At 42.1% G+C, this 22,120-nt stretch overlaps 3 protein-coding genes and 4 non-coding genes across 8 annotated transcripts; 1 reads left to right on the plus strand and 6 right to left on the minus strand.

The window, feature by feature from the left end:
• Positions 1-104: 104 nt before the first annotated feature.
• On the minus strand, positions 105-2,910 carry SPCS1 (signal peptidase complex subunit 1). The gene is made up of 4 exons (XM_072875879.1): positions 2,452-2,910; positions 1,693-1,752; positions 1,262-1,348; positions 105-287 (listed from the first exon to the last, which is right to left on the minus strand). Exons 1-4 carry the CDS (start codon positions 2,893-2,895, stop codon positions 165-167), a joined length of 714 nt encoding a protein of 237 aa, XP_072731980.1. The 5' UTR covers positions 2,896-2,910; the 3' UTR covers positions 105-164.
• Positions 2,854-10,918, plus strand: GLT8D1 (glycosyltransferase 8 domain containing 1). Of its 2 annotated transcripts, none has more exons than XM_072875877.1 (10): positions 2,854-2,992; positions 4,778-4,837; positions 4,948-5,046; positions 6,411-6,627; positions 7,295-7,412; positions 7,956-8,040; positions 8,272-8,384; positions 8,930-9,096; positions 9,281-9,393; positions 10,054-10,918. In XM_072875877.1, the coding sequence occupies exons 2-10, from the start codon at positions 4,822-4,824 to the stop codon at positions 10,242-10,244; spliced, it is 1,119 nt and encodes a 372-aa protein (XP_072731978.1). In that variant the 5' UTR covers positions 2,854-2,992; positions 4,778-4,821; the 3' UTR covers positions 10,245-10,918. The 2 variants fall into 2 exon arrangements, with proteins under 2 accessions (XP_072731978.1, XP_072731979.1); XM_072875878.1 differs by lacking the exon at positions 2,854-2,992 and adding an exon at positions 3,007-3,267.
• A 1,579-nt stretch (positions 10,919-12,497) lies between these two features.
• Positions 12,498-22,117, minus strand: GNL3 (G protein nucleolar 3). The gene is made up of 15 exons (XM_072875876.1): positions 21,964-22,117; positions 21,480-21,538; positions 20,903-21,040; positions 20,126-20,239; positions 19,865-19,948; positions 19,216-19,351; positions 18,201-18,304; positions 17,048-17,183; positions 16,421-16,508; positions 15,847-16,030; positions 15,044-15,186; positions 14,186-14,322; positions 13,420-13,631; positions 13,019-13,100; positions 12,498-12,929 (listed from the first exon to the last, which is right to left on the minus strand). Exons 1-15 carry the CDS (start codon positions 21,974-21,976, stop codon positions 12,841-12,843), a joined length of 1,719 nt encoding a protein of 572 aa, XP_072731977.1. The 5' UTR covers positions 21,977-22,117; the 3' UTR covers positions 12,498-12,840.
• LOC140658308 (small nucleolar RNA SNORD19) lies at positions 15,473-15,548 on the minus strand. The gene has a single exon (XR_012044685.1). It is a non-coding gene; the product is annotated as a small nucleolar RNA SNORD19 (small nucleolar RNA).
• Positions 16,106-16,183, minus strand: LOC140658310 (small nucleolar RNA SNORD69). The gene has a single exon (XR_012044687.1). It is a non-coding gene; the product is annotated as a small nucleolar RNA SNORD69 (small nucleolar RNA).
• On the minus strand, positions 16,610-16,683 carry LOC140658309 (small nucleolar RNA SNORD19). Its single transcript, XR_012044686.1, has one exon. It is a non-coding gene; the product is annotated as a small nucleolar RNA SNORD19 (small nucleolar RNA).
• On the minus strand, positions 19,084-19,156 carry LOC140658307 (small nucleolar RNA SNORD19). Its single transcript, XR_012044684.1, has one exon. It is a non-coding gene; the product is annotated as a small nucleolar RNA SNORD19 (small nucleolar RNA).
• Positions 22,118-22,120: the final 3 nt, after the last annotated feature.

Below are 22,120 nucleotides of genomic sequence, written 5' to 3' on the forward strand. Positions count from 1 at the left end.
CCCCATCCAAAATTTAGAGAGCCTTCATGCTCTCTGCAGATCTTGGTGTACTCATGGTAGTATACAAAGTAGTAAGAAAAAAAACCAAACACTAAGCCAAGAAGTATCTCCCAGTGGAATCGCATTTAACAAAATTTAACAAACAGCATGAAGAACCACATTTTTTAGCTTTTAGCATGTCTCTTTGGCTTTCTGTCTGCTGGCTTCTTTTCTTCTGCTCCCGACTCTTGGACAGGTAGCCACTTCAGAGGATTGCGGCGGTACATAGGCCACGGAGGGAGCGTTAGCTTAGAGAAAACGAATGAAGTCAGAACATGTTAATCAAGATGCTAGATAAGTGTTTTGTACAGCTTGTTAGGAAAATCTCATTCCCTAGCTATTGTACCACTTAGTCTTAAGAAAGTTCATACAATTTCATACTGTAAAGATACATATATAGTCTACACTGTATACTGCATAGTCACGCTTAAGTACGCATGACTGAAGGACCCCAGCTCATTGCAAGGAGGAGGACGACAGCACCTACCCTGAATTAAAAAGGATACCCCAGACTACTGAGGTTAACGCCAGCATCCTAGCCCCTCTAACACCTCTGTGAAACCCTCCCATTATCTGGCATCAGAGGTAAGGAACTGTAGCAAGGCCGACTCCAGGGACGTTTCGATCAAAGCAGCAGATGGATGATGATGCCACAGAATTATAGGGGCTTTTCAAAACAGTAGTATGTGTGTGTTAACTAGTGATTGGTCAAGTCATGTTGCATCTGAATGCTTGAAAGGTATAAGAACCATGTGTAAAACTGCATTCGGTGTGCCCCAATTTGAACGGGACACCTCGTGTGCATGAATAAGGAATTACTCTCGTAATTCTATACTTGCATCCTAGCCTCTCCCCTCGGTCAGCATGGGCCAGCTGCAAAATTTTTGTGACAAGCTACTACTCCACAGAAAGCCTTACTGTCCTTTCTGTTATCAATGCTATCAGCTTGACTTAAAAGTAACATTTAATTGAAATTAAAAACTAATTCAATGTTACATAGCAGTATTAAATTGCAGTGTTCTCTAAAATCTTACTGGCATTTGAGAAAAGGCACTTACTGGCTTGTAAAGCACTTTCTACAGATCAAATAAAGTACTAACAGTGTATTAACAATCTGAATTACATAGCAAACATTTGTCTGTGTTGACAGCCCCTTAATTTAATGATTATTTCAGATTAAATAATGCATGTATTTTCTGGTTTGGGGAAAGAAAATTCTTACCAAACACGATAAAGCAAATCCAGCCATAACTATGTAGACAGTCCATCCAAACTGTTCAGTGATGTATCCATAGATGAAACCAATTATCTGCAAAAAAAAAATATTAAAAAAATAAAGCTTTAAACAAACAAAAACATTTCCCATGCCATGATTAAGTTGGGGGGCAAGGGGGAGAAGTTAAGTAGAAAAATACAGGTTTTTCAAAAGCACAGTTCATACATCTTTCTAACCTTGTTTTCAAAATTGTAGGCCAATAACGAAAGTAAAAGATTGAAATAAGAAAAGTCTTAATCCATAACAGCCCCTCTGATTTTGTCTAAAGCTTTTAGTGACCCAGTCAAGCCAAACAATCAGAAAAACCCCCTTGTTTGTAAGATCAGAAAACAAAATGAAGTCCTTTATCTTATCACCCATAGTTCTAGTATACTTACTGCAGAGACAAGAATGATTCCTTGAAAAATCTGTTCTGCTAATTTTTGGCCCTTGTAGTCCTGTGGAAAGAGATATTTTTTTTGTCAATTACCCAAAACACAAACCTACCACTTAAACTCTTTCAGGTTAGAGCCTAGAGTCAGCCTGGCCACAGGTTCTTGGCTTTTTTGTTCAACTTTCAAACCAGACTGGAATTATTTTTCTTACGGTGTCTGGATTTCAAGTGTAAAAGAATAAAGCTCTTAAATCACTTAACACCTCCCCTACAGTCTTGACCACACCATCTCAAAATAAAAGCAAGCACTGTCTGTTCAGGATAGGTAATGCAAGTTCAGAATATCATTGCGGTTAGCTTAATATCACTATGTAAAAGCCATAACACCACAAAAGCAAGCATGTGCTTGTCACATACGATATGTATGTCACCTGCGTTTGCACGACCTTAGAAAACGTGGCTCTCGATGAAAACGCTTTGCTTTCTGGCTGTCTGTAGCACAGACGGAAAAGTGTAGAGCGGTTTCCCTTGCACAGCTGTACATTACTTTCATTTTACAGCACATTAAAGCTCGACTTTTCAGACCAAAAAATCGAAACGATACGGAGTACCGCCCCGCAGCCCCAAAGCGGTTCCTCAGGCGCAGCTGCCAACACCGCATGGAGGAAGGGGAACGCTACAACCCGCACGCAGCCCTGTCGCCAGCAGCGACAAGGGGACGAGGGCCCGGGCACAGCCGGGCCTCCCGTGGCGGCTGCCCTACCATCTGCGTGGGGATGGAGCGGAAGATGTTCAGCATGGCGGCGGAGAGCGGCGCCTCACAGTCCTCGTCCTGGTCCTGGTCCTGGTCCTCGTCGTAGCCGTCTCCGTCTTCCTCGTCAGAGCCCTGCAGCGGCTGCCGGCTGCCCGCGTCGCCCTGCGAGGCGGAGGCGGCGGGCTGGCTCGGCGGGTACCGCTGCTCAGCGCGACGCCCACCGCGGTGACGGTGAAGCAGGACCGGAAGGCGGCTGCTGAGCTGGCCGGAAACACACCCCTTTCGCTCCGCCCCGTCCTCCGCCTGCTCGAGGTAGCAGCCTGCTGCCTCAGCCGTTGGCTCCGCGCTGCCATCGCCGCCGCAGCCCCGGGCCTCGGCCTCGGCCTCGGCCTGGGCCTGGGCCTCGGTCTCGGTCTCGGCCTCCCTTGCGCCGTCGTCGCCCTGCGCCGCCATCGGTAGCGGCCGGCGCGACGCGGCGCGGGACGCTGTCTCCCAGGCAACGGCGGCTTCGAGCCTCAGGACCCCTGACTGAGGGGCCTTCAGCCGGCAGGTGCGACGCGCCCGCGGTGTCGCCTGCCCGGAATCGACGCTGACTTGGCAGCCTGCGGGCGGCCCTTCCCGCGCAAGGCTCGAGCTCTGCTCGCGAGCTCGTCGGTAGCTGCCGCAGCCCCATTAGTGTAGCACGGCGGGCGCGGCGCGGCCTTCGCTCCCCGCCGCCATCAGGCATCGTGTCGGACACCTGCGGCCCGGTGGGCTGCTGGTGGGTGGCGGCGGCCGCGGGGGCGGCGCTGCCGCGGTGGCAGTTGGCGGCGGCGCGGGCGGACGGTGAGCGGGTCTCGGTGGAGGAGAGCTGGGCCGGGCCCTGCCGGCCTCGGAGCGGGGCTCCTGGGGCCCCCGCTGGGCTGTGCCTCCCGATGTCCGCGGAGGAGGAGCTGTGCGGGAGCCCCGCCGAGGCGGCGGCCCGAGGGAGCGCGGTTTGTGCTGCTGGGCCGTGCAGCTCCGGGAGGATGCAGTGAAACGGGGGGGAACAGTCGTGTGCCCAACTTACTGGGTGTTCACCGCGCCGCCGCAGTAACTGAAATTGCGGCAGCGTAGCGATGAGCGGGTGTTTGAGTATTTTCGCGTGGGTTTGTGTTCGCACTGACAATAATTTCTGGACAAGTCAATCTGTAAATGCTTTTAGCACAGGCCGCTGTAGTGTCACTAAAGGGCAGAAGTTGTGTGTGTGTGTGTGTGTGTGTGTGTGTGCACCCTCAGCATCGCTGCCACAGGGACTGAGGAGCATTGCAACATGCTTCCTTTTAAAGAGAGACGTCGTGTTGTACTCCTGTAAGCTAAGGCTGCGTGTCCTGACCGACTTCAGTAGCGCCGTAGACATGGCACACGGCACTTATTTGTTGTGCTTGGTAAATATATCCCCACGGGAGAAATGCAACAGCAGAAAGAAGATGTCTGACGCACGTAATAGTCACAACACAGTTTGCAGTATCTTAATGTGGAAATTTTGCAAGTGTTTTAATATAGAACTGTCTCTGTTTCTTGAATCTGGCGTGTTGTTATGGTGTGAGTGTTTTCTGTGTGTTACTTGAGAGCTACTTCACACTCCAGGATGCATAGCTCTTATTCTGATTTCATAATCACTGGTACCATTAAATAATGAATATGTGTGTTTGAATTGCATACTGAAATTGCATCATTGCTTTGAGTGGGTGTTTCTATCCCCTTCTACCTATAACATGATGGTAATTAATACCTTCTTTTACACTTTTGTGATCCTTTTTGTGTGATGACACTTCAGCTGATATTCTGTTATAGTTTATGTAGAGAATTTCATGGTTTTGGAAGCGTAAAATGCTATTTGTTAAAATCTTATAAACGCTGTGTCCTGCCAAAATCTTGCAGTTAGTTAAGTATGGAAAGAAATGTGTAATCATTTGCCTTATTTCTGGGATGCTTCCAGTTCAGATAGTTAAATAAATTGGCTCAACACTACAAAAAAATCCATACATAATCTAGATTCTTTGCAGATCACTTTTGACTGGTAGAAGGAGTTTGGGTTTGTTTGTTTGGGTTTTTTCTGTCAGTGAAGTAAATGGCAAAATCTCTGTCTCCCTTTTAATCTCTGAGTTGTGCTTTAGATATGTCATTGTAGCTACATACTTACTGAGATGCCATACTCAGTTATTAAAATATAACATACAGTTTTATCTTTATAAGAGAAGGAAACATTCACTGCATTCAGAAACTGTTTTGACACTCCTGGTGATAGTGTGCTATGCCTTGTGTATGCATGCACTGGAAGTAGGAATTGACTGCCATATTTTTTCTCTTACAGGTTTGCAGGAGGCTTATGCTAATAAATAAAATAACAAGAGAAAAATGACATTAAGGAAAGGTATGTGTATATGTATGTGTCTAATTTTAAAAAAATCTCTTTTGTACTTTTCTGAGTTTCCCTGTTGTTCTCTGGTTATATTGATAAACTTTTTTCTTTTAAATTTTCAGTGAACATTTCCATCCTTATAGTGGCTGTTGTCATATTTTTGCTAGTTCTTCATCATAACTTCCTAGGTCTCAGTGACTTCTTGAAACGGGAATTGTCAGGTATGTTGGGTTTTAATTTTTTTTTTTTTTAAGATTGGTGGGAAAGCACATGATCTGGCCAGACAGAAACCACCACGTTGCTGAAATAATATGTATGATAATGATCGATCATTTGCATAACAAGATACGATTTTTGTACTCTCTTATGAGTAGATCTTTTACTGTTCTCATACCCAAGAAACTTCAGCTTGGTGGGCTTGTCTGTTCTTGCTGTCCTGTGACTTTTCTTGGTTGAGAAGCCAGGTGAGATAGCAGTAAGGGTTCCTTCTGGCTTTAAAAGTCATTAAGATATGATTCAGTTTACTTAGCAAAGCCTTTTCATTTTTGGGAGTCTGCTTTTAAGAACTGCACATGGTCCCACAGAGCCTGTCCATGCCCCCATTAACTGCCAAGTTCCAGTTTGCTGCTCCTGGGAGCTGTTGCTCCTGGGTAGCAGTGGTACGGGTGCTTCCCAGCAGCAGTTGGATAGGAGCCTGACAGGCCCTACCCAGGAATCAGTTGAAGTCAAAGCTGTTGAGTTCTGTCATCAGAAAAAGGCAAGCAGAAGCCCAGCTTTGTGAACAGCAGAATATTGCCCACAAACTGCCAAGTCCCTGTTTGCTATGTTCCTCAAATTACCTAAAATTATCTAATATGTAATAGTCTAGATCATCTGAAAGGTATCAGTGTTGTTATAAAAAGTGCAGGTAGTGGGCAATTTGCTAGCTTTTACAGGTGATGGGGTCTAGTAATAAATTTCAATGCTGATCTCCCATTTTCCTGCCTGCACACTATGAGTATAAATTCTTGTGGTTTCAGCTTAGATAATGTAGTGTGATCTAGGATCCCTGGAATAAACATGGGCTGTACTTAATGCCTTGATCTTCGGCGGGACAAAATTCGCAACAGTGACTTTAATTTAGAATTTCTGTTTTCTTCATTGGTTCCTACCTAAGAGGAAAAGAAAGCATTAAGAAAAAGAGGGAAGGGTGATGTGGAGAAGACTAGAAGGTGGTTAGGGTAAATGGGAGGGGGAAGTCAGTGAGATTATAGACATGGCAGAGGGGACCAAAGGTAAGTGTGGCCTACTGTAGTTTAATCCTCATTTTAGTACCTTGTTGTGCTGTGTGTGAATATGTATGGTTAAATGTATGTAGTTTATTTGCAAGTGTGATGTTTTCCTATTCATTAACATCTCGGATTTTGAAGAGCAGGTGCTATATTTTAAGTGTTTGATACTGGCATGCTGTAATCCACACCTCAGCTGAGACATCCAACTGGTTGCATAGCAGAAATAATTGAAGGTGTTGGGAGTTTTAGCGTGGTAATAATGTCTGTGTTTCATTTGCATAAAACAAGTATGTGATGCCATTTGTACTCCACAGATTCAAATCCGTTAGGACTTCAGCCTATAGATTTCATACCCGCAGTTCCCCAGAGGCTGGCAGATGAACGGAATGATAAGGAGATTTCTGTGGTCATTGCAGCATCAGATGAGAGGCTTGGGGGTGCAATTGCAGCCATGAACAGTATTTATCGTCACACCAGATCCAACGTGGTTTTCTATATTGTTACTTTGAATGATACTGTGGATCACTTGAGGTAATGATCTTTTCATTAGATTTCCACAATACTATAAAACTTAAGTATCTTTGAGAAGAGGAAGAGCTGACTTTCCCTGGAACTGCACTCTAAATTGTGTGCAGTCCTATCTGCTGCTGCTTATTGCAGCTTTTTGACATGGCTGCTGTTGGGGAGTCCTACAGGCATTCCTTCTGGTAATGTTTCAGGGATGAAAAAGAGCCCTCTTTTCCAGTGGAGTTATATCCAGCTAGTGGGGTTGGAGTTTGTTGGTGGAGGAGTTGTAAAAGTTACTTCCTACATTTCTTCTAAGCAATTCAGATGCTGGCAATGAAGTTTGTCCATTTTTCTAGATTGTTCTTTGATCCTTTTATTCTTAACCACATCTGTTCACACAGATACTTTTTGTGAAGGACCTGTGATAACAGGACCACATATTTCTAATAAAATAAGAAGCAACCTCATATCTTTCATGTGTCACAGCTGTGCAGTATGCTGATAGTGGGCATGCCCCTGCAGTCATACAGGACACCACCGATATCAGCCACGGATTACATTCTCTATGTATGTTTGTTGGATAGGGAAGTGAGTGGCCAGATCAAGATCTGTGTCACTGTCAATTGGATCTCTTGCTTTTAATTCAATTTTGTCTCATTTAAGAAAATCTGTGCCTTTCTCTTCTTTGCAGGTTGTGGCTAAGTAACACTGCTCTGAAAAATTTGAGATACCGAATTTTGGATTTTGACCCTCGTGTCTTAGAAGGGAAAGTACAAGTGGATCCTCAAAACGCAGACACCTTAAAACCAGTGAGGATGATATTGGTTACTTTTTTGCAATTATTAGTTCGTAACAATATATTTTGATATTGGCTTCTGAACACAACTAGAGATCGAAACCAAATCTGTTAGCATAGAAACAATCTTTTATAATCAAATTCCTAAATTTCAGTAAGAATAAATTTCCAGATAGTGAGAGATGGATTTGGATATCTGCATATGCATGCCTAGTATAATTTTTTCTGCTAGCTAAAGTGAAACACAGCAGCTTGCATGTCAAGCATGCCAATACCTCAGAGATACTACAGATATATGCGGAGAAATAAGAAATTCTAATATAGACCAGTTTTAAAGTTAGTTTATTGGTGCACAAATTCGTAGGAAATCAGCAATTGATGGAACATGTTTATTTTAAATAACTTCTAGGATATTGCTGCCTATTTTACTTCCTTGATAGAAGTTGTCTTGGACATTAGTGGCATAGATAAGTGCCAGGAGTATCGATCAATTTCCCATTTATTTGGACAATTTTTCATTTAATTCTTCGCTTCTCTTGCTTTCTTGTTTTCACAGTTAACCTTTGCAAGATTCTACTTGCCCAATTTGGTACCTCATGCAGAGAAAGCCATCTATGTGGATGATGATATAATAGTGCAAGGTATGGGACCTTTTCTTAGCCTTTTGCCACTGGCCTTATGCTGAGGTCAGTGTGCCATCTCTTACAGTAACCAAAAACTACTTCAAGGAAAGATGTAAAAACTTTATAAATATGAATGAGTTTGATTAAATTGAGTGGTTTTATCTGCTGTAGCAATGGACTGAACAAAAAGTCACTCAGCGCTTAATCAGGATTTCTTTTAATTTTTCTGGGCTTGCTTCCATTTTTCAGATGATATTCTTGAACTTTACAACACTCCACTGAAACCTGGACATGCAGCTGCATTTTCAGATGATTGTGACTCAACCACTAATAAAGTTGCTGTCCGTGGAGCAGGCAATCAGGTTGGTTTTATTCTGATTCAGTGGTAACAATACTATAGATCCCAGGCTTTGGAAACAGACACTCGGTTTTAATGTTCTTGCAGGTTGACTTCCAAATGCAATGAACCTAAAGGTGCGACTGTCCCTACCCAAATCATTTTACTCTGATGTTTGTGTTACAAATGACACCTGCAGTTTCTGTTTAGGCACAGTAAAAGCACTTTGAACTTTTGCTGTGCTTTACAATGAGAGCAGTTCCCAGTGTGGAACCACAGGAGGTCTTAGAACATCAGAGAGATAAAAAGTACTTTTTCTGGGAGTGGTATGATATGAATAATATGGTATTTTTAAGACCATGCAGCATTCCTTAAAATATGTAGTTTATATAATCATATTTTTAAAATGTTAGACCTCTTAAGCTTTTTTTCTCTGGTGTTAAAGGAAGGGGTATTGGCTTTAACAACTTCAAGTTATGCTTGTCTGTTGGGAGTTGTGCAAAATTTTTCTTTAGATAGTAATTTGACCGTATTTTAAGCTAATTTCTACTCTCTTCCCCCCCCCCCCAGTATAATTACATTGGGTTTCTAGATTACAAAAAAGAAACCATCCGAAAGCTTGCTATGAAAGCCAACACCTGCTCTTTCAATCCAGGAGTTTTTGTTGCCAATTTGACAGAATGGAAATTACAGAACATCACTAAGCAATTGGAGAAGTGGATGGCACTTAATGTAGCGTAAGTACCCCTAAGCTGGGGGTGACAGCGGGTCAGGGATTGGGTTATGGTGATGGCATTTATCTGCTAAATGAAGGGCTGCGTATGTATCTGTGGATTCCTGTCATGCAGCTGAAAGTGAAAATCAACCAATGTAGGGCCACACAAGCATCCTTTCCCACCTTCTTTTTGTCTTCTCTTCCAGAGAGGAACTTTACAGTAGGAGTCTGGCTGGCAGCATCACGACACCTCCACTGCTAATTGTATTTTACAAGCAACATTCCAGTATTGATCCCATGTGGAATGTCCGGCATCTTGGTATGTACGAAACATTTGTGAAACTGCTCCCCAAGTGTGTTTTTCCAAGTCTGTAGCTGGACACCTAGTTGGTGATGCAGCAAACGGATCTTTTCTTCCCCTATTTTATACCTTGTTCTTTAAGAAACACTGCTTTGCAGTACCATCTTGGGGCTTGTGGGCCTGATCCTTCGTGTTCTTTTTTGAACTGCTAGGGGGTTAGTTCTTGAATTGACTTACTCTCGAATTACTTCTCATTTTCCTTTTCTTTTTCCACATATATATTGTATCTGAAGTGATCCTAGGTGTTTCCTCCAAGATTGTTGAGATCAACAGACATTTGTATCTGTTCTGCTACTGGTGAAACGCCAATGCTGGAAGAGCTTTCTTAGGTTTTGTTTCTGATTAACAATACATAGGCTGCTGAATACACCTGGGTATTAAGGGGGTTTTAAAGAACTTGGAAGTTAAAGGCAGTACACTAATATTGATACTGAGCCAGATCAAAGTGGCATTCCGTTGCACCTCATTATGTTTTTCACTTTGCCTTGATTTCTGCCTCCCATACAACCTCCTTTCTCCATAAATGACAAGACTTCCTTTGTTTTGAAGTTAAAATATTGCATGTTGGTGTTTCTGCTGCCTTTATTTCAGGCACTAATGTTTCTTTTTCAATAAAAGGGTCTAGTGCTGGAAAAAGGTACTCTCCTCAGTTTGTGAAAGCTGCCAAGCTGCTCCATTGGAACGGACATTTCAAACCATGGGGAAGAACAGCTTCATACGCTGAAGTCTGGGAGAAGTGGTATGTCCCTGACCCTACAGGCAAGTTCAGCCTGATCCGCAGACATTCAGAAGCCTATGAAGCGAAGTAGAGTCAATTTTAATAACTGATGGCATTTTCTCAGGAAACTTCTGGAGCCAAGCAGAACTTTTTTTTTAGCCAACTTGTATTACAGAGCAGTCCTTGCCTGCTGGAGCACAAGGTGATGCGCTTATTCAGGTGCAGTTCTGAAAGGCACAGGTCCAAAGGAGACTCACTTCACTTGTGTGACAGAAGATGCTACTCCAGCAGCACTATAGAAAGCAAGGGAGGATCTCTATAAACTAGCACTTTCGTTAGTTCATTTCTGTCTGTTGTGCATTCCTAGAAGTCTTCTAGAGGAAGATCATTTTGTCAGCTACAGAAAGAAACAGTTTCTAAGAACAACATACAACTTCAGCTGGTGCTTGCACCATGCAAATCTTGCACAGCAATGTACTGTAATTAAGAGCTGCTTGGGGTTTTTTCTGTTTTTTTGTTTTGTTTTGTTATCCTGTGAAGTAGGTTCATCAACAACCCTTTCTTGCATGAAATCTCTTCCCCACCATTTCTGTGTAAGTCTTTCTTGCAGAATTCTGCAAAATTGAATCTTTTTTGAAAGATGAATTTTTTAAGTATTATTTCACTATGCAAAGTGGTTTTAACTGCCAGTGAACACTAAAACATTTTTTGTAAAGTAGTGGAGAAAACTTTGTTCAAAAATAAAAGCTAATTTTAACATGTTGACTCAAACCTCAGGTAAATAACAATATGTTTCTAGTCTTGATCTGATATATGAAGTGTTCCTTTGTACTTAAATAGGGTAGCAAGTGATTGAAACTGAAGTCAATTGATCTCATCTTTGCAAAAGCAATCTCGTTCTAAAATTATGCAAAATATTTATTTTGGGGATCAGGCTGTACGAATTGCAGATTAATTTTGTTATTTAGTTCCTCATAGTTCTCTCAAGTGAGCATGGCTCTGCTATAGAGGTTTTTCCCACCATGCCTTTCCCTGTCTGGCCCTTTAAACTCATCGAGATTCCTGTGCCCTTTTGCAGACGGCTGCCCCCCGCCTTTTCTATAGGTAAGTTGGTTTTTTTTATAGTTGTAGTGTTATGTTTGAGTAGTGGTTATTGCTAGCTGATATATTCCAACAGCTATAGTGCTAACTATTCCATTTAATACAGGTTTGAAGTCAAGTTGTCATTTTTATTCAATACTGCTTATGAACAGTCCTCAGTATAAGATGTTTGGACAGGCTCCGTGTTGCACGATCTAAGATACAGGGCAGCAGAGAGCTAAAGGGCTCTTTCTTGTATATGAATATGGTTTTAGTAAATATGGTTTTAGTACTGCTTTATAATTTAAAAGGATTTTCCAACTGCTTGACCTCACTGCAGTCACTGCCTTTAGTTCTGTTTCTGTCATGGATGCTGATCTGTGGTTTGTTATCTATCATTTATTTTCCTGGGTTTTGATGAACAAGAACCATTCTTGTCCTTAAGTGGTTAGGAGTAATGAAATAAGTTCAGTTATCAAACTTCAAAAGATTGTACTAGATCAGCTGACACAAAAACTTAATTCTGATGACCAGGCTGTGTTTTAGCAGGTTTTTAATAAACTGCATGTGTCTGTGTCTGCACTGGATACTTTTTTAAGCTGCCTAGGAGGACTGTGCCTCAACATACGTTTATGGAAAATACAACTATCTATTAAAGAAAAGAACACAGAAATCAGACCTTTAAGAGGAAGAAAACAGGCACATAGGAGGAAGATGCCTGGTGTCAGGTGTTTATTCTAAATGCTTAATTTATTTAGCAGCTGCAGGGCATCTTGGTTCTCTTGCTACCCCAGTTCTGCTATAGGCCAAGTGCAGTTACATGTCCTTACTGCACTGGGCAACGTTTTGCTTTACAGTTACCAGTTGTTGCCTATTGGTGTCATCAGGAAATATGTCTTTTGTTCAAGAGCACCATAAGAACAAGAAGCTTCTTCCCCAGTGAAGACAGATTACTAATATCATAATCTGTTACCTTTCCCAGTGAAACTTCTGAACATATAAAGCAGTGCTTAGATAAAATACCTTATGTCTAGCTGACACATAAGTAGCATTTTATAGCAAACCTTTACATATGAAAGTTTCTAGAAGTCTTGCATAAGTATACTGAAAACTTACTGACTTAAGTCACGCTCTAGGGCTACAGTCTCTGTAATCCTCTAGGAAAAACAATTAAATTTTAGGAAGGGAGGATGAAAACTTACCTTGAAATTTAATTGCTTGAACATGACTAGAATTAAACATTTACCATTGTTTTTCAAAGAAAAAGACAAAGGGTTTATCCTTTTGAAACATCTTTTTATAAGGCAAAGTGAACAGACTAGCTCAGTCTATTAGGAATTTTTAAAAATAGGCTTTTTTTTAAATACAGGAAATAAAGTTTAGGACTTAAAAGCTGAATACAGTCAATTTCCTGGACTTGTATAAAATCTGGATCAATCAAGGGAGATACAGTATTATATACATTATTTGACACAGTAATAATTGTGAATCTTTGCAGCAGCTCTGGTATGCAGCATTCCTCCAACTTCTGCTGCAACACAAGTCATTATGACCGTTCTGAAAGCCAGTAATAAGAGTCTCCAAACTGTGTCTTCACACATAGTTCATTACACATAGTCTGTATTAAAATCATAGGCGTCATCTTCATCTGCTGTCTTATCCAAGCTGAATGACAGCGAATTGGAATGTTCGCTTTCTGAGAAAAGAAAATAATGTGTTAGTGAAACCAATGCAAGTGCTACAGTACTAGAGACTATGCTTCAAGCCAGGGTTTTTAATACAGACCTGCTATCTGCTTTTCTGAATTTGTAGGACTTGTTTGTCGTTTTCCAAGCTTTGCTTTCCTGGTGACCTGAACTTTGCTTTCCTACAAGTCAGAGAGGTCAGACATATGTGTTTGTTCAGACATCACTAATGAAGTCTTCCATGCAAATGAAACCTAAGAGAGACTAATGATAGCGTGGATGTCCCCTTGTACAGTTGGTCAGGAACACACTGCCTTAGAACTGACTTAGAACAATATTGTTGCTGTAATTAAGCAAAAAGCCCAACCCATCTCTCCAGAAGAAAGACTTTTTTGATTACTTCTGGTGGCTTCGCATTCTCAGTTTACAGCAAGATACTGACTGGGTACTTGGTGTCATGATCTAAACAGGTAGAAGAAGCCTAATGAAACCCTGATTTACCTCTTTGACATCCTTTTCTTCTTCTTCTACATCGTCTTGATCATCATCACTTTCTGTGAAATCCTCCTCTTCTTCTTCCTCCCCCTCCTTACTTGTTTCCAAGTTTTCCCACTCTGATGCTACCTCTATCACTCTATGTTCTTCTATTGTCCCATTTGCCATACCAGCTGACTGGAAAATGATGCTACTTGCCGGACTGGGGTATTTTAAAGCTGAGAAAACATAGGAAGTGTCTGTTAAATCACTGTTAGACAGTACCAGATGTAATGCCTACCCCCTGAGAGGACAGCCATTTTAGGTCAGGGCTAGAAAAAGACAGTCGTGCTCCCTCCCTTCCACAAGACTGCACCCCCACATAAGCAGGTAGAACAAAGGACAATTCTGTGAGAATACCTTTCCCTGAGGCATCTACAGAACACTCCTAGGAGCTGAAAGACTTGGATTTGAGCATAGATTGTACTGAGTAAAATGTATTTTGTTGGCCTAATTAGCCAGTGTTGGTGCTCTTCAACATTCTTTTCCCCCATTTCCTATTTAGGAGTGTTAGGTCAGACAAGCAGAAACTAAGAACTAGCAGGGGTAATTTGTGTTAAGACAGCACATATTGCACTCTTCTGTTGCATCAGAATCCATTTCTTTCTTAAAAGGTTCATATTCACTGCATATTGGCAAAGCTAAACCCCAGGAGGACTTCCATTCAAAATCTCCCGTTAAAACTACTATTGCTACTCTTAATTGTAGCACTGCATTACAGTAACAGTCCTACCTTGAACAGTGTTGTTGTTTTCTTCTTCTAGGTTCTTTAAATTAAAGCACTCCTGCATTTCAGCTATTTTGTCTTCTGTAAGATATGGTGGTGGTCTCTGAGATCCTGGAGGTTGTGAGTGGTAGCTTATTTTAGCTCTGGAAAAAAAAAAATCAGCATTAAAAAACAAGCAAAGATAACAGTTAAATCACTGTATTTAAAAATAAAACCCAGAGCACAAACCTGTCAAACTCCTCAACCTAACTACTCATTTATTATCATCTGTTTAACAGCAGTTAAATAGCTATTTAAATTTGACTCTGAAGTTGTCAATAACAGTATTAAGTGGATAGCCCACTCCTGAGAGGAAAGAGAAATGGCATTCTTTGTCACCACAAATCATCTGCCTGTAAAATCATGAGCTGTAAAAGCAGCTGAACCACTTGAGCAAGGGAAATAATCACACTCAATTACTGAGTTACATTTATTCCCACCCTCAGCATATAGGAACCACTATAAATTGCCACAGCAAATTTGCCATATCCTTTCCTGTCTGTAGAAGAGGACTACATGGACTCAGTATTTGAGAGGAAGGCAAATTCCCGTAACAGAAGTCAGCAAACTGGCTATGGAGTAACGTGCAACATGCTTTGACTCTGTCTCCTTCACTACTTTAGAATATTATCTATGGATGGCATTCTCTAAATCTGTTAGCCAATCCAGCTCTCTTTACTGAATTAAAATGTGAGAAAGGAAAAAAAGAAAAAAAAAAGCAGCCTCTCTTTTCTAAGTACTTCTCAGGACTCAGAGCTTCTGCTGTGCTGGATTAACAATGTGAAAAAGGTGAGCAGCATAAAGCAAAATTCATAGCATACATACCCTGTCCAGTCACAAAGTAGTAATTTAGCTATATTCTCTATGTCAGGAACGCCTCCCTTTTTCAGCATACCCCTTTTCTGAGCAAGTAAAGTTAAAAACTCCTCAGTGTTCCTGAAATCTGGGATACTATAGTGCATCATTACCTAGTGCAAAAGAAAATGGTGCATTCAGAAAGAGACACCCACATTTCTCTTAGTTTTAGGAATAAAAAAGCAAATCAAATTGGGTTACAATGAGGACAAACAAGTATGTGAAGAACCTTTTTTCTCCTGCATGTGGGAGTAAACATTACAAAGCAAAATGCTTATTTAATCAACAAATTCATCTGTCATTCACCCATACTAGTGGGTGTATAGAGACAGCACACTGGTTTGTGAAAAAAGTTATCACAGAACTGAATGGGAATTAGGCTTCAGTTAATCTACTTGAAACTAGAGTGAAATCAGAGTTGGATCTGAAGTCTTCACTGTAATAATAGGAAGCAGTCAGAGTATCTTCATTTTTCACTCTGTGATACTGTGAGATCTTAAAAGCAGGGTTTTTTAAAAATCCGAAGAGTTATTGGGAAAACAGACTCTGGCTGACAGGATCCTGGCATGCTGTTTCTGCCTTCCATTTAAAAGGATGAAGGATCACACTTAGCGTTGGATACAATAGCCAAAGTTTGCCACTCTGCATGGTTAGGGAAAAGCAGTGCAAAACCTACCAGAACTAGTTGAAGTGAAACAAACTTTGGTTATTGGCCTAAGAAACCTACAGAGAAGTCAAATGCAGTGAGGAATGTGGAAAAAGATAGAGCTCACCTGCTGCTTACTGCAGTGATTTAGAATGGCATCTACTCCTTCAAGCACATCTGCTGAGCCTGATTCTTCAGTGTCTATGATACTTCTCAAGGCTAGAGCCAGGGCATTGTTGGAAGGATCTGCAATTATACTTGGACTGTCCAACATCTTCGTCTGTTTATCAATGTGCACGATTTGCATGGACCTATTCAGAGAGAAATGCACTGTGAGTAGACAAAGATAAATCAACTAGCAAAGTGCTGGTAATGGTGAGGGATGCAAGACAAAGCTCAGTGTTGGACTGAATACACTTCATACAGAGTCAGTTTCAGTGCTTTCTCATCACATGCTTTGCATAGCACAGAAATCTAAGTGTACAAAAAGAGCAAGTTTATACACTGTATTCCCTCATGATAGCTTGCATCACACAGATCAGTATCTTTCATCCTGGCAAACTGAAATGTGCATTTAAAACTGCGCTCAGGGGCATGGTTTGCCCTTAATGGATGGAAATTGTACACAAACAACAAACTCAAGGTAATCAGAACACAGCAACAAACAGGGAAATGAACAGCTTTTTTCAGACTTGGCTTACTTGGTAACACCTCTTGCTACGCCAACATTGCAAGCACGAACTCCTTTAAGACTGTTGATTATGCTGCTCTTTCCCACATTAGGGAAACCTGAAGAAAACCACATAAATCCTTGTAAGTTAAATAAGAAAATTCAGCCTATGTAACACTGATCAAAACTGCTTCTTCCAGGTGTCTTTGGTAAAGTACATCTTCAGTGTGAGATCAGAGTTGGATCTGAAGTCTTCACTACAGAAGTAAGACAAAGTCTGTATCCTCATTTCTCACACTGATAATAAAAAGGGCATGAAAGATATCACTGAATGTAACACCACAAATCCTATCAGAGAGGAGGAAGGCAGTGCAAGCTGCATGGTATGTAACCTGCTTCTCGTTTCCCTCAGCTGGTGAATCAGCTAAGGCCTCACACAATGTGTCTTCCACAGATCACTTACACTACATGCACGTAGTACAACATAAATCGCTGTCAACTGAAGTACTGCAATAGCAAGGCTTAGATGAAAGTAAGAACAATGACTAGAAAGCCCAAAAGAAAGTCATGCGTTAGTTGTTTTACCCAATTTGTGATACAGGATACTAAAGCTTTATGGGAGGAGAAGGAAACTCCTCCTGTCTCTCAAAATGCTTACCTACTACCCCAACCTGAATGGCTTTGTTTTGAGTCTTGCCATGCTCTTGAAGAAGTTTCAGAAGGCATTTGCTTCCAAAACATTCAGTGGTTCTTGACAAATCAACACGAGCACGTCTTTTTGTGAAGTGTTCCTGCTACAGGATTCAAAGGCAAAAAAAAAAAACAAACCATGGTCAGGAGCTATTTGGGAAGATAAATACATATGCTTAGATTTATTTATCTACTGTAATGTTTCCAACTCTTATCTCTATTAGATGATGTTACTGTGTTCTTCTAAACAGAAGGAGTTAGTTTAATAAGAAATTGGCTAATCAGTTAAGTGACAGTAAAAAAGGTAGCCATCAACAGTAAGAGAAAAAAGAATGTGAACTGACTTCTAGGGCTTGTGATTTCAGTTCAGGCTGCATTGCAAATTGTTGTGCGACCATAAAATAACCACGTATGTTCAGATGGTAGAATCCTTAAATCTGCAAATTCACTCAAGAGGTTTCAATTTTTTGAAGGATTTCAAAACCTGCTCTCCGCATTGCAGTTTCTGTACCATTTTGCAGGAGGGTATTTCACTACACTGTTATCAGGGTTAAGACGTGTGAAGCATTATGTATTAATACATATACGGCTCAAACTAGCATCTTCAAAGAGTTGAGACTAGGACACAGGGAGCTAACCCCTTTATACTCTTCATGAAAGAAGTCAGGTGCTACCTTTATTGATAGCCACAGTCAGGATGAACGCAGTAGTACAGACTGCACCACCTACAAAACAATTCAGATGTAACTGGTGCAACCATCCTAAGTAGAAGATGAAAAATTCCTCATCTTCCTCCCCTCACTGTCCTTCTTACAGTAAAAAAACAAAACAAACAAAAAAAACCACAAAACAAACAAACAAAAAAAAAACCAAAACAAAAACTTGGTTTTACTCTAGTCCAGCGTCCTGGGCACAAATAACAATACGTATTTCAACAGCAAGGATTCCCACACAGTACCACAAAGCTTAGTCAAAGTGCAACGGCATATCCATCAGTCACACCAGTATAATAAAACAAGGGGAAAAGGAATTTTAAAGAGTTCCTGTTTCTCAACATGTTTCAACATGTGTGATTGCAGACACATATGACTTAGTCATGAGAAAGCCTGCAGTGCTCTTACCATAGTCCTGTCCTTCATCAGTGTTGCCGATTTAAAAGCAACCGTTGGAAGCTCCTTCTTCAAATAATTCAGCCATTTCTCTAAGTTCTCCTTTGGCACTAAATCTGCAAAAAAGAGCACAGTCCTTTTACTCATGTGAATCTTAAATATCACCGTGTGGAGAAAATCTGATGTGGAATCAGGAACTAGGCTGTATTTTGTCTATTTAGTATGTTTCTTTATGACAAATAATGTTTGGCTGAAAACTCTAGTACTGGGTATGTTCCCCGAAGGCACCCAGTGTTGCAAGTTTTAGTCTTTATTTTCTGCCTCAAGCAGAACATACCACAATTACATTTTTGGCCCCTGTATCAGGTTTTTAATGCTGGCGTCTTGCTAGGAGTCTTTGTATGGTACAGAGAGTGATGTTCTGTGAAGGATTATCCCATCATCCCTGCAAAGGCTACTCTAATAGAAAGCTCCCTTTGCTCTTGCTGTTGCTCTTGGTATTTCCTTTTCTTTTATTTTGCTGCTGCTAACCCAGTAATCTCCAGCCTTTTTAGCTGGTTTCACCTGCTTTTGTGTGGATTCTTTCATACAGCAACGGAAGAGAGAAAATACTTCCCAAAGCCAAATTTAAAATACAACTATTGCATTGATTTGCTGATCTTTAACTCAACCATTGCCTCAGTGGGGACCAGCATCGTAACCTCTGCCTACTCACCTACATTCACAAAAATATTGAAAATGTTAAAGATCTTTAACTTCTGTCAAATTTAGCTGAAACCAACCAATGCCCTCAGAATTTATTGCAAAAGAAAGGGGGTAATGTGCATTTACCTGTCTGTGGTGTTTTCTTAGCAAACTAGACTAAAAGGTGGAGGAAATGTGAACCCTTCAGTAGGGCAGTGAGCTCAGAGTTGGATCTTATGTCTTCAATGGAATCTCAGATTCCTTTAAAATCTTCTTCATAGCTCACCTACCACAGAACCACACAGTGACAAAGTAACACTTCAAGAAAACCTGTGCTTCTTACCAATTTTGTTCAGAACCAACAGTAGCTTTTTGTCTCCTCCAGAGCAAGTTACAGCTTGCTCCAGTTGAGGGCACCGGCAGCCCATTGGATCTCTTGCGTCTAAAACCTCTAGAACCACATCTGAGGCCTCAATCACCTAGGTTAGGAAAAAAGAGAGAAGACTCTCAAATCAGACATCACAGACCATTTGACAGATGACAACTCTGGAATAGCTGTGGCTTACAACAGTTACTGTTGCATTTCACAGGATGATTGGTGAGGTTTCAATAAGACTGTTCTTGTTTGAGCTCCCTTCTTCTGAACTACAAACCAGAAAGATGAAGCAATTTTCATCTTTTTCCTCCAAAGGCAAGAAATCCTTAGACAGTACTACCTCATTACTACAAGAGCTCTCTGATCACTCAGTACGTACTGACATTGGCCCAAGAAGTCTAATGCCTCAAAGTACTGGATGTCTCAGTAGCTCACACCAGACAAGACTGAAACCCTCACAGCTTCTCTCGTAAAATCCCTTACTTCAGTGTTGAAGTTCATCACAAGCAACCTTTATGCTCTGTAGCAGCTGCACAGTAATGCAAAAAAGGAAAATAACAAGCAGTCTCATTGCTGACTCTCATCAAACTATATAAAAATAGTTGAAACATCTCACCTTCTTGAGCTCCCTGCAAAATGATTTCTTTGAATTTTTATTCAGCGGTTTGTTAGTCTTTGCTTTAGATTTGCCAGAGGATTCCTGAATGCAAGTAAAAATGAAAGGGAATTATTTAATTGAGAATTAGCATATTATACTTGTGTGCATATACAGCACGAAAATGTAACATGTAACACACTGCTTAAGAAGATGTAGTTTCAGGATGACTTTTATTGCTTCTGTAAGCCTCAAAGAATGAAAATCATACCAGACGCCTACCTTTCCCTCTGCTTTTTCCTTGATTTTGGCTGCATTCTTTTTAGCTTCAAGCTTCCTCTTCTTTTCATGTTCCTTCTGTCTGTTGAGCTTCTGCTTTTGTTTTAGTTCTTCAAGCTGATTGCAAACAAAAACCCAAGCCAGATAAAACACTTTTGAAGGTGGTAAGAAGCCTGTTCTTTCTCCCCATTTACTTATTTCTGACCAAAGTTCCTGAAACAGCTTATTTAGAAGCCATGGCTGTCCAAGTAACACTGGGAACTTTTTCTGCATCCTACCCTGAAAAGAATACTGTTGCCTTCAATTGCCTCAAAACCAGAGGCAATATATCCATTAGCTACACCCCAAAATAACAGCCATGCAGCAATAACATTACAACTGATAACGGTGCTGCTCTCATGTCACATTACTCCACACTGCAGACAGCAGATCCTTATTTTCTGTATAATCACATAATGCCAAGACTCAACTTTTAGCATTCTGATGGGACACCTGTGTATCTTAGCATCATGGACAATTCTGATTACATTAAAAGTGACATTTCCAGCATGTTTATACACACAGTGATGAAATTAAGGTTAAAAATAAAAGAGTATATTGTTACACACTATATAATGCTGGAAATAAATATATTATTTTTCCAAAGTACATGTCTACTAGGACCATTTACATGATTGTACCTCTCGGTGTGCACATGTACACACACACATACACACAAAGCTTCCTTGAAGCTAGGAATGGTCTCAGTTCTTGTCCTGTTTACCACAAATTGTATTTTACCCTCTGCTTTCTTTGCTCCGCTTCCCGTAGAAGCTCTTCCTTAAACGGTGCAGCACTGGGAACACCGGGATCTTTCTTGGGCTTTTTGCGTCCACGTTTTTTGGCCTCCTTCCTGACTTTTCGGTGGTGTTCTCTGATCTGAGGACAGGAGCAAGAATATTTTCTCAGTCTAAGGCAAAAAAAAAGGGATGTATCCCTCCTGTTTACAGATACAGGTACGTTTCTGCCTTTAGATCAAAGTGTTTCGATTGCATAATGTCTCATTGTAAAGCTACACTCGAACATACCAGCCCAAAATAATGCAAAATGTAACGATGTAAAAAACCTATGCCCCTTTCTACATCACCCTTTGGCCAATGGTAACTGGAAAGAAAATTCCTCTCTACAGTCCAGACTCCTTAATATTCAAGATAACATCCTTATTGTGTACATATATACGTACAACGTGCTTCTGTAGTAATATACAAAAAATGTTTTTAGTGTTAAACTAGTTAGCATGGAGCTTTAATTAGAAACAGCCCCCCCCGCCATCTTCCCCCCCCGCTCCGTGGGACAAGGGCAGCGCGCCGGGACTCACCTTCTTCTGGATCTTGTAGCGCTTGTGGCAGGTCAGCCTCTTGCTGGCTTTCTTCAGCTCTGCAAGGCACCGCGCCCGTCAGCGCCGGCTCCTCGCGCCCCCGCCTCCCGGGGACAGCCCCGGGAAGCGGCCGAGCTCTCATCGCCGCCCGCCGCCGCCGTTCCCTCGAGCCCGGCTGCACTACTCCCTCGCCCTGGGCCGCCGCCGTTCGCTCGGCCACGGACGGCCGCTCACCCCCCCCCGCCCCAGCCCGCCGCCATTCCACGGGTCCCGGGCCGCCGCCCGCTCCCCCCGCCATTCCACGGGTCCCGGGCCGCCGCCCGCCCCCCCCGCCCCAGCCCGCCGCCATTCCACGGGTCCCGGGCCGCCGCCCGCCCCCGCCATTCCCTCGCCGCAGAGCGCTCGCCGGCGATATTGCCCGAGGTCCGCCCCCACCCGCGGCCACCGGTGCCCCCGCTCCCGCCGCCCCGGCCCCGCCGCTCACTGGGCCGCTTCATGGCGCCGCCGGGCCGCGCTCGGCCGCGGCCCCACGTGGAAGGCCGCGCTCCTTCCTCCTCCCGCCGGCGGGCGCTGCCGTAAAGCGAAGCGGCCCTTCCTCGCCGGAGGTGTCGCGCGGGCTCGGCGCGTTTGGCGGCCGGGCG

This window comes from Ciconia boyciana, chromosome 11 (assembly GCF_034638445.1).
Source record: "Ciconia boyciana chromosome 11, ASM3463844v1, whole genome shotgun sequence".
Lineage (NCBI taxonomy): Eukaryota > Metazoa > Chordata > Aves > Ciconiiformes > Ciconiidae > Ciconia > Ciconia boyciana.

Bases quoted from the DNA above. Each gene is read 5' to 3' on its own strand.
- SPCS1 (XM_072875879.1), bottom strand. From the start codon at position 2,895: ATGGCGGCGCAGGGCGACGACGGCGCAAGGGAGGCCGAGACCGAGACC. The intron at 1,753-2,451 runs GTAGGGCAGCCG...CTCTTTCCACAG, and splicing joins GCTCCATCCCCACGCAGATG to GACTACAAGGGCCAAAAATT. The intron at 1,349-1,692 runs GTAAGTATACTA...TTTTTTTTGCAG, and splicing joins GAATCATTCTTGTCTCTGCA to ATAATTGGTTTCATCTATGG.
- GLT8D1 (XM_072875877.1), top strand. The intron at 6,628-7,294 runs GTAATGATCTTT...TCTTCTTTGCAG, and splicing joins GATACTGTGGATCACTTGAG to GTTGTGGCTAAGTAACACTG. The intron at 9,097-9,280 runs GTAAGTACCCCT...CTTCTCTTCCAG, and splicing joins TGGATGGCACTTAATGTAGC to AGAGGAACTTTACAGTAGGA.
- GNL3 (XM_072875876.1), bottom strand. The intron at 21,041-21,479 runs GTGAGTCCCGGC...TCCTGTCCTCAG, and splicing joins GCTACAAGATCCAGAAGAAG to ATCAGAGAACACCACCGAAA. The intron at 13,101-13,419 runs GTAAATCAGGGT...TCTGACTTGTAG, and splicing joins AAGAAAAGGATGTCAAAGAG to GAAAGCAAAGTTCAGGTCAC.